The sequence below is a fragment of the Ranitomeya imitator genome, chromosome 1, assembly GCF_032444005.1.
Source record: "Ranitomeya imitator isolate aRanImi1 chromosome 1, aRanImi1.pri, whole genome shotgun sequence".
In the NCBI taxonomy this organism is placed as follows: Eukaryota; Metazoa; Chordata; class Amphibia; order Anura; family Dendrobatidae; genus Ranitomeya; species Ranitomeya imitator.
This window is the reverse complement of record NC_091282.1, coordinates 689339237-689353989: the sequence shown is the minus strand read 5'-3', so window position 1 is coordinate 689353989 and position 14753 is coordinate 689339237. Positions and strand designations below refer to the sequence as shown.

The 14753-nt window shown below is 42.4% G+C and overlaps 1 protein-coding gene across 2 annotated transcripts in view; it reads left to right on the top strand.

The window, feature by feature from the left end:
- Positions 1–14753, top strand: part of PRKD1 (protein kinase D1) — a 178861-nt gene that overhangs the window by 155046 nt on the left and 9062 nt on the right. For both annotated transcript variants that reach the window (XM_069730230.1, XM_069730238.1), the window contains exons 12-14: positions 33–139; positions 3708–3869; positions 3949–4047. In XM_069730230.1, the coding sequence (XP_069586331.1) occupies positions 33–139; positions 3708–3869; positions 3949–4047 (368 nt within the window). The remainder of the gene's footprint in view (positions 1–32; positions 140–3707; positions 3870–3948; positions 4048–14753) is intronic.

Below are 14753 nucleotides of genomic sequence, written 5' to 3'. Positions count from 1 at the left end.
TTTATTTTATGTGTGTGACCCTTTCATTGTAGGTAAGCATCGGAAGACAGGCCGGGATGTAGCCATTAAAATAATCGATAAGTTGCGGTTTCCTACAAAACAAGAGAGCCAGCTACGGAATGAAGTTGCTATTTTACAGGTATTAATAATATTACATATACCAGTGACCTGTAGCTCCAGGAAAATGCAAATTAGTCAGTGTGTCTGATATTAAAGAACTAGAGTGATCAGGCCTCCTAGCATTTCTGTATTACCCTTGTGCTTCCGCATCATATACTTTTTCCTTTCTTCCTGTTTTGCTTTGGCTATTATAGATCACAATAATAACTACAAAGAAAAGTACTAAGGGTACGTTCACATTTGCGTTGTTGTGTGTTGCGTCGGCGACACAACTCAAAACGCATGCAAAAACGCATGGTTTTGTGACGCATGCGTCCATTTTTGGCTTGCTTTTGGACGCAAAAAAAATGCAACTTGCTGCGTCCTCTGCGCCCTGACGCTTGCGCCAAAAAAACGCATGCGTCACAAAACGCAAGACAACGCATGTCCATGCGCCCCCCATGTTAAATATAGGGGCGCATGCGTCGCCGCGTCTGCGCCCGCTGCAACGCAAATGTGAACATAGCCTAAGCTCTTGGCACAATGGTGAATTCACACGATGCTTTATTTACCGGAACAGTTTAATGATGAAGACTGGAAATTTGGGGAAATTGGCACATGGAAACTGACTGTCCGACATGAGGGCACTCACATCGCATGTCAAATAACAGAGATCACAAATAATACAGGTAGCCACAAATATATAAAGCTCACAAAACTAGAAGCAGGATGAAATATCCAGCAAACAGCAGAGGCCAAAATTATATGTAAATTGCAGATAAGTAATATGAAGTACGAGGCTATGTTCATATTTCCTCTAATTGCTTCTGTTTTTAGTTCCTTTTTGGGATCACAGAAATGAAAGCTTGGTTTCCATCTTGCATCCATTTTTGCTCTGCTTGTAAGGCATTGTGTCGTTTTTAACACTTGATCCATTCCAAACCGATGACAACTGGATATGTGAACAGAGCCTTACCAATACTAACAAAGTGCATAGATATAGAGATGCAAAGCTATAACCGAGTGGCTACATGAACATACCATGAGTGAGAGACCCTGCACCAAACTTTATTTTACATTATTTTGTCAGTATTACTCATTTGAATATTCAAATAAAGCATTGTGTGACTGCACAGTTGTGAGTGGGGATTTCAACCTTTTCCTTGTAGGTGTTATTTTTTAGAGGTACACCTATATTATGAAGTACAATGGTGTTGAAGAAATTGTTAGGTTCGTCCCAACGCCACTTCTGTCCATGGGTTGCGTTTTTTATGACATTTTAACACCGGGCCAATTTTATTGGCCCGGAGCAATAATGGTCGGCACATGCCACAATACGGGTGGCATTGCGTCATGCAGACTCTTCAAGAACTCTACCTAAAATAAGTGCTCACCAGACTTGTAGAGCTCCAGCATTGATCAGTAATGTTCTGTACTGTGCAGAACAGGGAGATAATAAATAATTGTTTGCTGTATCTTGTAACTGTAGCCACTTCCTTGAAAACAAACCACAAAACCATTAACCACAGTATCTGTTGCGATGTTCCTACAACTAACTGATCACCAAGACCTCTCTGTCTGGACTCTTCTGCTTTTTGTGAATTCCTGAAGATGCACATTTCTACTCTGGAATGAAAGTGGTTTTGTCTTTTGGATATATTATTAGTTACTTGATAATTCTTCTTAATTCTCCTAAGGTAATAACCTTTCTGCACAGAAGTATAGGGAAGGGGGGGTGGTGAGGTTTTTTTTCACTATTCTTTCCGGAGCCAGACTGGAATTATTTTGCTATAGTCTTACTGTAGAAGTGACGGCTCTTGCTGCTAATGTGATCTGATGAATAATATTAGTGAAACGCCAGTTTATTTGTGTGCATAGGAGGGGAATTTAAATGCACTTATAATGGTTGTACTGGTGGAGAATGTGATTGTTTGGGTTTCCCTTTACTAAAAATTAAACCAGGTTTTTGATGATCTATGTATGTATGAGGTTATAATGCTGTATGACTCTTCATTTGACCTACATTTACATCCTGGAGACGTCTATAAACAGCAACTCCCTGATATTCTTATTATTGTGTTTGCTTCAAAGGATGGACTTTCTGGTTCTTGATTATATCATGACTTTAAAGGATTATTCTGTGAATGTAAGACTACAAGCTCTTTCAATTAGAGCTTGTGAGCGCTGCTCTGAAGCTGGCTGGATCACTGGATTGCGTGTTTAGCTCCTTATTTTGGCCAGCTTTAGTGCCACTGCTCTTCTCCAATGGTTTCCCTCTTAGACTCATCAGGGAGAGCAGAGTTTGGGCAAGTGGACAAACTGTCAATTAAGCATTAAAGGGAACCTGTCACCAGGTTTGGCCAATAAGAGATACGACCATCACCTTTCAGGGCTGATATACAGCATTCTATAATGCTCTATATCTGCCCCCAACCTGATCTGCAAGAGAAGAAAAATAACTTTTATTATACTCACCTAGGGGCGTATATATGCAATTGGGGGCCTGATGTTTTATTTTTTTTTAACACCTCGTTGTTTTCCTCCTTTATGGAGATAAAACACTTTCTTTCCTGCGGATAATTTCTTATACTGTATAAATGGTAATTGGTCTTTATCACACGGTAACTTTCTTTAATATAGAAACCGGTTTTCCACAGAAGACTTTCCAGCTAGTGTATGATGAAGCCCTTGTTTAACCTTTTATTTCTATGCATGGAGGCTTACGTTATAGCAGAACAAAGGGTAGCGCCTTGCTGCTTCGTTTTTTCCATTAGGACTGGACATCTGAGAAAGCAAACAATGGCCACGAGTAATGAACTGCTTCTCTCCAGAGCTTCCACCTTCCTTGTGACATGCGATAGCTCCATCTGTGGCACAATACACAGCTATTCATTCTTAATGGATGTTTGCACCTGCGGAGTTGTCCAATCTTTATTCTGTCACTTCACTCATTGTTTTAGGGCTTCTTCGGGTACTAATTTATGGTGGACCAAACCTTTCTACAATGTAAAGCTGGTCACGTGTTATTATACCTGACCTATCTGTGTAATTTAGACAGGGGACAAGTTCCTTAGAGGCCGAGATCCTCATGGTAGATGCTCCCAGCTCTGCGTAGTAGTGGAGGATTCTGGATAGGAACCCCTCTCTAATCATCCCTTGGTAACGTATTATGAAGCTGACTTAGGAGTTGTGCCCACTCCATAAATGGCAGCAGACAGCTGTATTATACAACCGACACCTGCCCGCAACTATTAGTCGGAGATGGCTCTGATCCTGGCCGTTCAACATCTTACATGCTGCAGTCAAAAGCATGCGCTGCATCTAAGCAGTTAGACACAGGCGGGGCCCCTGTAGCACAATTTTACCATGCCAATAGCAGCCTGAGGCTTCATGAAGGCTTTGGTATTCTGCCAGCACTCCATTCCCACAGAAAATCAAGCTTTCATAGAGATATAGACATGGAAGACAAGGATGAAGCCACCAAATCTCAAAAAAATAAAAATGGAAACAGTGCAGGAACTAACTTAGACTTTCCCAACAAACTATTTGAGAAAAGGGTTTTTGTAATCCGGACATCACCAAGATAGTTCTGTACATCTTATCTGCAGAATCTGCATCACCGCGGTGTGGTCAACTTGGAGTGTATGTTCGAGACTCCGGAAAGAGTGTTTGTGGTGATGGAGAAGCTGCACGGGGATATGCTGGAGATGATCTTGTCCAGTGAAAAGGGAAGGTTACCTGAGCGCATCACCAAGTTCCTGGTCACCCAGGTGAGCATTGTTACATCGGGCCATGCATAATGGGATAGTAATGGATGTCAGAAGACTTAACCCATATGTTGTGTGTTAGATCTTAGTAGCACTGCGACACCTGCACTTCAAGAATATCGTCCACTGTGACCTAAAACCGGAGAATGTGCTGCTGGCGTCCGCGGATCCCTTTCCTCAGGTAATTTACAAGCAGCTTTTAGATTAAAGGCCGAAAATGCAGATATGGGATGAAAGCTTCTGGGCTTATTGCTCTACAGATCTATTTCTAGAAATGGATAGATAAAATACTGATTTCCATTCATTCTGCTCTGTTTATTTTCAGCCATGTGCAACACAAGTGGTTTTCAGAGGTTAGGAGATGGATGAATTTCAGAGTAATGATTACCCAGCCCTTCAAAACTGCAGCTCCTCCTGCTCTCATTAGTCTATTGTGTATTTATGTGTGTGTGTGTGTGTGTGTATATGTGTGTGTGTGTGTATTACGTGGCCAGTGGTATATACCATGTGGCTGCTATATACATATATACATATTGTAGAATACCCGATGCGTTAATATAGGCATCAGTAAATAACACAGCCCACGTAGTATATAACACAGCCCACACAGTATATAGCAGTCACGCAGTATATAGCAGCCACGCAGTATATAACACAGCCCACGTAGTATCTAACAGTGGCCACGTAGTATATAGCACGCAGTATTGAACACAGCCACGTAGTATATAACACTGCCCACGTAGTATATAGCAGCCATGTAGTATATAACGCAGCCTACGCAGTATAGAACACAGCCCACATAGTATCTAACACTGGCCAGGTAGTATATAGCAGCCACGCAGTATCTAACACAGCCCACGTAGTATTTAGCAGTGTGGGCACCATTTTCCTGTTAAAAAAAATAATTAAAATAAAAAATAGTTATATACTCACCCGCAGTGATCCACCGTAGATCCAGCGAACCTCTGGCGATGCGTGCGCGGCTGCTGCCATCTTTCGTTCCCAGGAAGCATTGTGAAATTACCCAGATCACTTAGCGGTCTCGCAAGACCGCTAAGTCTTCTGGGTAATTTCGCAATGCATCTCTGGGAACGGAGCTGGCAGCAGGCGCAAGCGCATCGTCGGACTAAGGAAGGTGAGAATAGCAGGTTTTTTGTTTTTTTTGTAATTATTTTTAACAATAGATCTTTTTACTATTGATGCTGCGTAGGCAGGGTGGATAAAAATCAATGTTTTTTAAAAAAAAAATCAAAAAAATCGGATTTTTTTTATTTTAATCAGATTTTTTTCAATAAACTGCTTTTTGAGGAAAATATTTTACCATCCAAAGGTTCTTCCATCATGAGATAAAGCTGAGTTGTTTAACTCAGTAGAATAAAGGCTGTATATGTGTAACATTCACAATGCCATGCTCTTCCAGAGGTTTCTGTAGGATTAGTGGGCAGTTTCTCTCCTATATTATCACAGACGCTTGCTTTACTTACGCAGTTCTCAAAACTGAATTTGACTCCGCAGAGGTCCCAGCCTCTTCTTCATGGCAAATATGTTACAACATGAACAGAGTTGAGAAAAATACCTTAATCCTATTGTTCTACAAACCTATGAATACAGAATCAACCCCTTCAGTGCCAAGTCCAAGAAGTTAAACAATATGTTTCTGATTGTTTGGAGTGGAATGGATCTGCACAACACAAGAAGAATGTGAATCTAAGTGTGAGGAGGAGGAAGGGCAAGCAGACAAGAAAATGAAAGTGAAACTTTGAGCACAATACTGCAGCATAGCCTGACTCATCTTCATCACCGCACTTCTCATGATGTTGCCTCATTCGCGCCACCAGGCCTTGCATCTCTTTGTTGCATCGTTTGCATTTTGCACGCATGCCTGCCTTACCGATAGGCAAAGGAGCTTCATTAAAATATTCCCAAACTGGGTCTCTTTTACGGCCTGCTGCCATTATAAGGAAAGAATGTAATAAACCTCAGATCGTACACACAAACAGATCCAGACTTGCCTGTCTGTGGCTATGCTGCAGTATTGTGCTCAAAGTTTCACTTTCATTTTCTTGTCTGCTTGCCCTTCCTCCTCCTCACACTTAGATTCACATTCTTCTTGTGTTGTGCAGATCTATTCCACTCCAAACAATTAGAAACGTATTGTCTAACTTCTTGGACTTTGCACTGAAGGGGTTGATTCTGTATTCATAGGTTTGTAGAACAATAGAATTAAGGTCTTTTTCTCAACTCTGTTCATGTTGTAACATTTTTGCCGTGAAGAAGAGGCTGGGACCTCTGCGGAGTCAAATTCAATTAGGTAGAAACTTTGATTTAAATCACTGATTTAAATCAAGCCTTACTGACTAGTGATTTAAATTGTGATTTAAATCGTGATTTATATCAGTTAGATTTAAATCAAATCCACCCTGTGCGTAGGCATAGTAAAAACTTGGTCACACAGGGTTAATAGCGGCGGTAACGGAGTGAGTTACCCGCGGCATAACGCGGTCATTTACCGCTGGCATTAACCCTGTGTGAGTGGTGACTGGAGGGGAGTATGGAGCGGGCGCTGACTGCGGGGAGTATGGAGTGGCGCCGGGCACTGACTACAGGGGAGTAGGGAGGGACTAATCGGACTGTGGCCGTCGCTGATTGGTCGTGGCAGCCATGACAGGCAGCTGGCGAGACCAATCAGCGACTTGGATTCCATGACAGACAGAGGCCGCGACCAATGAATATCCGTGACAAACAGAAAGACAGACAGAAGGACAGAAAGACGGAAGTGACCCTTAGACAATTATATAGATATGTATGTGTGTGTGTGTATATGTATATATATAGACTAGATGGTGGCCCGATTCTAACGCATCGGGTATTCTAGAATATGCATGTCCACGTAGTATATTGCCCATCCACGTAGTATATTGCCCAGCCACGCAGTATATTGCCCAGCCACGTAGTATATTGCCCAGCCACGTAGTATATTGCCCAGCCACGTAGTATATTGCCCAGCCACGTAGTATATTGCTCAGTTACGTAGTATATTGCCCAGTCACGTAGTATATTGCCCAGTCACGTAGTATATTGCCCAGTCACGTAGTATATTGCCCAGTCACGTAGTATATTGCCCAGACATGTAGCATATTGCCCAGCCACGTAGTATATTGCTCAGCTACGTAGTATATTGCCCAGTCACGTAGTATATTGCCCAGTCACGTAGTATATTGCCCAGCCACGTAGTATATTGCCCAGCCACGTAGTATATTGCCCAGTTACGTAGTATATTGCCCACTTACGTAGTATATTGCCCAGTTACGTAGTATATTGCCCAGTTACGTAGTACATTGCCCAGTTACGTAGTACATTGCCCAGTTACGTAGTATATTGCCCAGTTACGTAGTATATTGCCCAGTTACGTAGTATATTGCCAGCCACGTAGTATATTGGCCAGTCACCTAGTATATTGCACAGCGACGTAGTATACAGCACAGAGCCACGTAGTATATTGCCCAGCCACGTAGTATACAGCACAGAGCCACGTAGTATATTGCCCAGTCACGTAGTATATTGTCCAGTCACGTAGTATATAACACTGCCCACACAGTATATAACACTGGCCACGTAATATCTAGCACAGCGCATGGAGTATATAACACAGTCCACATAGTATATAACACTGCCTATGTAGTATACAGCAGGGGTGTCAAACTGCATTCCTCGAGGGCTGCAAACAGGTCATGTTTTCAGGATTTCCTTGCGTTGCACAGTTGATAATTTAATCACCTGCAGAGAATGATTCCAGCACCTTGTGCAATGCTAAGGAAATCCTGAAAACATGACCTGTTTGCAGCCCTCGAGGAATGCAGTTTGACACCCCCATGTAGTATACAGCAGTGTGGGCACCATATCCCTGTTAAAAAAAAATAATTAAAATAAAAAAGTTATATACTCACCCCTGGGATCCACCAAAGCTCCGGCGATAGGCGTGCGGCTGCCGCCATCTTCTGTTCCCAGGATGCATTGCAAAATTACCCAGTCTTCTGGGTAATTTCGCAATGCATCGCTGGGAACGGAAGATTGCGGCTGGCTCTGCGGACAACGGAGGGTGAGTATAGCAGGTTTTTTGTTTTTTTTATTATTTTTAACATTACATTTTTTTACTATTGATGCCGCATAGGCAGCATCAATAGTAAAAAGTTGGGGACACATAGGGTTAATAGCGGCGGTAACGGAGTGCGTTACCCGTGGCATAACGTGGTCCGTTACCGCCGGCATTAACCCTGTGTGAGCGGTGACCGGAGGGGAGCATGCGCGCGCTGGGCACTGACTGCGGGGAGTAAGGAGCGGCCATTTTCTTCCGGATTGTGCCGGACTTACATTTCCATGACAGACAGAGGCTGCGACCAATGAATATCCGTGACAGGCAGACAGACGGAAGTGACCCTTAAACAATTATATATAGACTAGATGGTGGCCTGATTCTAACGCATCGGGTATTCTAGAATATGCATGTCTACATAGTAAATTGCCTAACCATGTAGTATATTGCCCAGCCACATAGTATGTTGCCCAGCCACATAGTATGTTGCCCAGCCACATAGTATATTGCCCAGCCACATAGTATATTGCCCAGCCACATAGTATATTGCCCAGCCACATAGTATATTGCCCAGCCACATAGTATATTGCCCAGCCACATAGTATATTGCCCAGCCACATAGTATATTGCCCAGCCACATAGTATATTGCCCAGCCACATAATATATTACCCAGTCACGTAGTATACAGCACAGAGCCACGTAGTATACTGCCCAGTCACGTAGTATACTGCCCAGTCACGTAGTATATTGCCCAGCCACGTAGTATACAGCACAGAGCAACGTAGTATACTGCCCAGTCACGTAGTATACTGCCCAGTCACGTAGTATATTGGCCAGTCACGTAGTATATTGCCCAGCCATGTAGTATATAGCACAGCCCACGCAGTACCACACACGCAGTATATAACACAGGCCACGTAGTGTATAACACTGGCCATTGCACGGCCAGCGCAGTACATTGCACAGCCGGCGCAGTACATTGCACAGCCGGCGCAGTACATTGCACAGCCGGCGCAGTAGTACCATATCCCTGTTTAAAAAAAAAAAAAAAAGAAAATAAAAAATGGTTATATACTCAACCTCCGTTGTCCCCCGGATCCAAGCGAAGCAATTACCGATGCTCCTCGCGCATTCCGGTCTGAAGAGTGCATTGCGGTCTCGCGAGATGATGTAGCGGTCTCGCGAGACCACACGTCATCATCTCGCGAGACCGCAAAGCATGGAGCTGTCACCGGGGCGTCGTGAGGACCGGGAAAGGCCTGATCCTGATCCGATGTACGGTGAGTATATAACTATTTTTGATTTTTTTAATTATTTTTAACATTAGATCTTTTTACTATTGATGCGGCATAGGCAGTATGAATAGTAAAAAGTTGGTCACACAGGGTTAATAACCGCGTTAACCGAGTGCGTTACACCGCGGTCAACGCTGTCATTAACCCTGTGTGAGCGCTGACTGGAGGGGAGTACGGAGCGGGCACTGACTGCGGGGAGGAAGGAGCGGCCATTTTTCCGCCGGACTGTGCCCGTCGCTGATTGGTCATGGCTGTTTTGCCACGACCAATCAGCGACTTGGATTTCCATGACAGACAGAGGCCGCGACCAATGAATATCCGTGACAGACAGACGGAAGTGACCCTTAGACAATTATATAGTAGATATATACATATACACTATACACACACACACATATATATATATATATATATATATATATATATATATATATATATATATATATATATATATATATATATGCTAGCTGAAGAGCCCGGCGTTGCCTGGGCATAGTAAATATCTGTGGTTAGTTACAGCACCTTGCGTCTCTTATTTTCCCATCATGCCTCTCATTTTCTCCCTTACACCTCTCATAAATAAACCTGTAAATAAAAAATTATTATTATTATTTTCTCCCTTACACCTCTCATTTTCCCCCTCACTCCTCTTATTCCCCCTTAACACTTGTCATTTTGACCTCACATCTGTCATTTCCCGATCACTCCACTATTTTCCCTCACTCCTCTCATTTTGCACTCACACCTTTTCATTTTCACCTCACACCCCTCATTTTCACCTCAGTATATACATGTTTGTCATCTCCCTTATATATAGTATACACCTGTATGTCTTCTCTTGTATATAGTATATAGCTGTATGTCATCTCCCCTGTAAATATTATATACCTGCTGTATGTCATCTCCTCCTGTATATTGTATATACCCATGTGTCATCTCCTCCTGTATATAGTATATACCTGTGTAATATCTTCCTGTATATAGTATATACCTGTATGTCGTCTCCTATTGTATATAGTATATACCTGTGTGTCATCTCCCCTGTATATAGTATATATGTGTGTGTCATCTCCTCCTATATATAGTATATACCTGTGTGTCAACTCCTCCTGTATATAGTATATACCTGTGTGTCATCTCCTCCTGTATATAGTATATACGTGTCATCTCCTCCTGTATATAGTATATACCTGTGTCATCTCTTCTGTATATACTATATACCTGTATGTCCTCTCCTCCTATAGTATATACCTATGTCATCTCCCCTGTATATAGTATATACCTGCTGTATGTCATCTCCTCCTCTATATACCTATGTGTCATCTCCTCTTTTATATAGTATATACCTGTATGTAATCTCCTCCTGTATATAGTATATACATGCCATCTCCTCCTGTATATAGTATGTACCTTTAAGTCATCTCCTCCTGTATATAGTATATACCTGTGTATCATCTGCTCCTGTATATAGTATATACCTGTCACCTCCTCCTGTATATAGTATATACCTGTATGTCATCTCCTGTATATAGTATATACGTGTGTCATCTCCACTGTATATAGTATATACCTGTGTGTCATCTCCCCTGTATATAGTATATATGTGTGTCATCTCCTCCTATATATAGTATATACCTGTGTCAACTCCTCCTGTATATAGTATATACCTGTGTGTCATCTCCTCCTGTATATAGTATATACCTGTGTGTCATCTCCTCCTGTATATAGTATATACCTGTGTGTCATCTGCTCCTGTATATAGTATATACCTGTGTGTCATCTCCTCCTGTATATAGTATATACCTGTGTGTCATCTCCTCCTGTATATATTATATATCTGTGTCTCATCTCCTGTATTATCTCCAGGGCAGCACGGTGGCGCAGTGGTTAGCACAGCAGCCTTGCAGCGCTGGGGTCCTGGGTTCTAATCCCACCCAGGACAACATCTGCAAAGAGTTTGTATGTTCTCTCCGTGTTTGCGTGGGTTTCCTCCGGGCACTCCGGTTTCCTCCCACATTCCAAAGACATACTGATAGGAATTCTAGATTGTGAGCCCAATCGGGGACAGCGAAGATAATGTGTGCAAAACTGTAAAGCGCTGCGTAATATGTTAGCGCTATATAAAAATAAAGATTATTATTATTATTAGACCGCGTTCACACGTTATTTGGTCAGTATTTTTACCTCAGTATTTGTAAGCTAAATTGGCAGCCTGATAAAACCCCAGCCAACAGGAAGCCCTCTCCCGGCAGTATATATTAGCTCACACATACACATGATAGACAGGTCATGTGACTGACAGCTGCCGTATTTCCTATATGGTACAGTTGTTGCTCTTGTAGTTTGTCTGCTTATTAATCAGATTTTTATTTTTGAAGAATAATACCAGACTTGTGTGTGTTTTAGGGCGAGTTTCATGTGTCAAGTTGTGTGTGTTGAGTTGCATGTGGCGACATACATGTAGCGACTTTTGTGAGATGAGTTTTGTGTGGCGACATGCTTGTAGCAAATTTTTGTGTGTCGAGTTGCATGTGACAGGTTAGTGCAGCAAGTTTTGCGCATGGCGAGTTTTGCGCGTGGCGAGTTTTGTGTGGTGCGTTGTGAGTATGTGCAAGTTTTGTGTGAGGCAACTTTTGCATGTGTTGCAACTTTTGTGCATGTGGCAATTTTTCCACGTGTGCAAGTTTTGCGTGTGGCGAGTTTTCCATGAGGTGAGTTTTGCACGTGTGGCGAGTTTTGCGTGAGCCTAGTTTTGCATGTGGCGAGTTTTGAGCGGCGACTTTTGTGTTTCGACTTTTATGTGGCGAGGTTGGTGTATGTGTGGTGAAATGTGTGCTGAGGGTGGTATATGTGTTCAAGCACGTGGTAGTGTGTGGCGCATTTTGTGTGTGTGTTCATATCCCCGTGTGTGGTGAGTATCCCATGTAGGGGCCCCACCTTAGCAACTGTACGGTATATACTCTTTGGCGCCATTGCTCTCACTCTTTAAGTCCCCCTTGTTCACATCTGGCAGCTGTCAATTTGCCTCCAACACTTTTCCTTTCACTTTTTCCCCATTATGTAGATAGGGGCAAAAATTTTTGGTGAATTGGAAAGCGCGGGGTTAAAATTTCACCTCACAACATAGCCTATGACGCTCTCAGGGTCCAGACCTGTGACTGTGCAAAATTTTGTGGCTGTAGCTGCGACGCCTCCAACATTTTTCCTTTCGCTTTTTTCCCATTATGTAGATAGGGGCAAAATTGTTTATTGAATTGGAACTCGCAGGGTTAAAATTTTGCCTCACGACATAGCCTATGACGCTCTCGGGGTCCAGACATGTGACTGTGCAAAATTTTATGGCTGTAGCTGCGACGGTGCAGATGCCAATCCCGGACATACACACACATTCAGATATTTATATATATATATATACTAGCTGAAGAGCCCGGCGTTGCCTGGGCATAGTAAATATCTGTGGTTAGTTATAGCACATCACTTCTCTTATTTTCCCATCACGCCTCTCATTTTCCCAATCACATCTCTCATTTTCTCCCTCACACCTCTCATTTTCCCCCTCACATCTCTCATTTTCCCTCTCACATCTCTCATTTTCTCCCTCACACCTCTCATTTCCCCCTCACTCCTCTTATTTTCCCCCTCACTCCTCTCATTCCCCCCTAACACTTGTCATTTCGACCTCACATCTGTCATTTTCCGATCACTCCACTATTTTCCCTCACTCCTCTCATTTTGCACTCACACCTCTCATTTTCACCTCAGTATATACATGTTTGTCATCTCCCTTATTTATAGTATACACCTGTATGTCATCTCCTGTATATAGTATATACCTGGTGTGTGTCATCTCCCCTGTATATAGTATATACCTGTATGTTATCGCCTTCTATATATAGTATATACCTGTATGTCATCTCCTCCTGTATATAGTATATACCTGTGTGTCATCTCCCCTGTATATAGTATATATCTGTGTGTCATCTCCTCCTGTATATAGTATATACCTGTATGTCATCTTCTATATATAGCATATACCTGTATGTCATCTCCTCCTGTATATAGTATATACCTGTATGTCATCTTCTCCTGTATATAGTATGTACCTGTATGTCATCTCCTCCTCTATATAGTATAAACCTGTGTCATCTCTCCTGTATATAGTATATATCTGTGTGTCATCTCCCCTGTATATAGTATATACCTGTGTGTCATCTCCTCCTGTGTTAGACCTCGTTCACACGTTATTTGCTCAGTATTTTTACCTCAGTATTTGTAAGCTAAATTGGCAGCCTGATAAATCCCCAGCCAACAGGAAGCCCTCCCCCTGGCAGTATATATTAGCTCACACATACACATAATAGACAGGTCATGTGACTGACAGCTGCCGTATTTCCTATATGGTACATTTATTGCTCTTGTAGTTTGTCTGCTTATTAATCAGATTTTTATTTTTGAAGGATAATACCAGACTTGTGTGTGTTTAAGGGCGAGTTTCGTTTGTCAAGTTGTGTGTGTCGAGTTGCGTGTGGCAACATGCATGTAGCGACTTTTGTGAGATGAGTTTTGTGTGGTTACATGCGTGTAGCAACTTTTTGTGTGTCGAGTTGCATGTGACAGGTTAGTGTTGCAAGTTGTGTGCAGCAAGTTTTGCGCATGGCAAGTTTTGCGCATGGCGAGTTTTGCGCGTGGCGAGTTATATGTGTGGTGCGTTTTGAGTATGTGCAAGTTTTGTGTGAGGCAACTTTTACATGTGTTGCAACTTTTGTGCATGTGGCAATTTTTCCGCGTGTGCAAGTTTTGCGTGTGGCGAGTTTTCCATGAGGTGAGTTTTGGACTTGTGGCGAGTTTTGCGTGAGCCTAGTTTTTGCATGTGGCGAGTTTTGCTCGTGGCGAGTTTTGAGCGGCGACTTTTGTGTTTCGACTTTTATCTGGCGAGGTTGGTGTATGTGTGGTGAAATGTGTGCTGAGAGTAATATGTGTTCAAGCACGTGGTAGTGTGTGGCGCCTTTTGTGTGTGTGTGTGTGTTTATATCCCCGTGTGTGGTGAGTATCCCATGTCGGGCCCCCACCTTAGCAACTGTACGGTATATACTCTTTGGCGCCATCGCTCTCATTCTTTAAGTCCCCCTTGTTCACATCTGGCAGCTGTCCATTTGCCTCCAACACTTTTCCTTTCACTTTTCCCCATTATGTAGATAGGGGCAAAATTGTTTGAATTGGAAAGCACGGGGTTAAAATTTCACCTCACAACATAGCCTATGACGCTCTCGGGGTCCAGACGTGTGACTGTGCAAAATTTTGTGGCTGTAGCTGCGACGCCTCCAACATACATACATACATACATACACACACACACACACACACACACACATTCAGCTTTATATATTAAGATATATATATATATATATATATATATATATATATATATATATATATATATATATATATATATCCACTGACAAAGACATGAACAGTCTGTTATCTTAAGGGTATAGTCC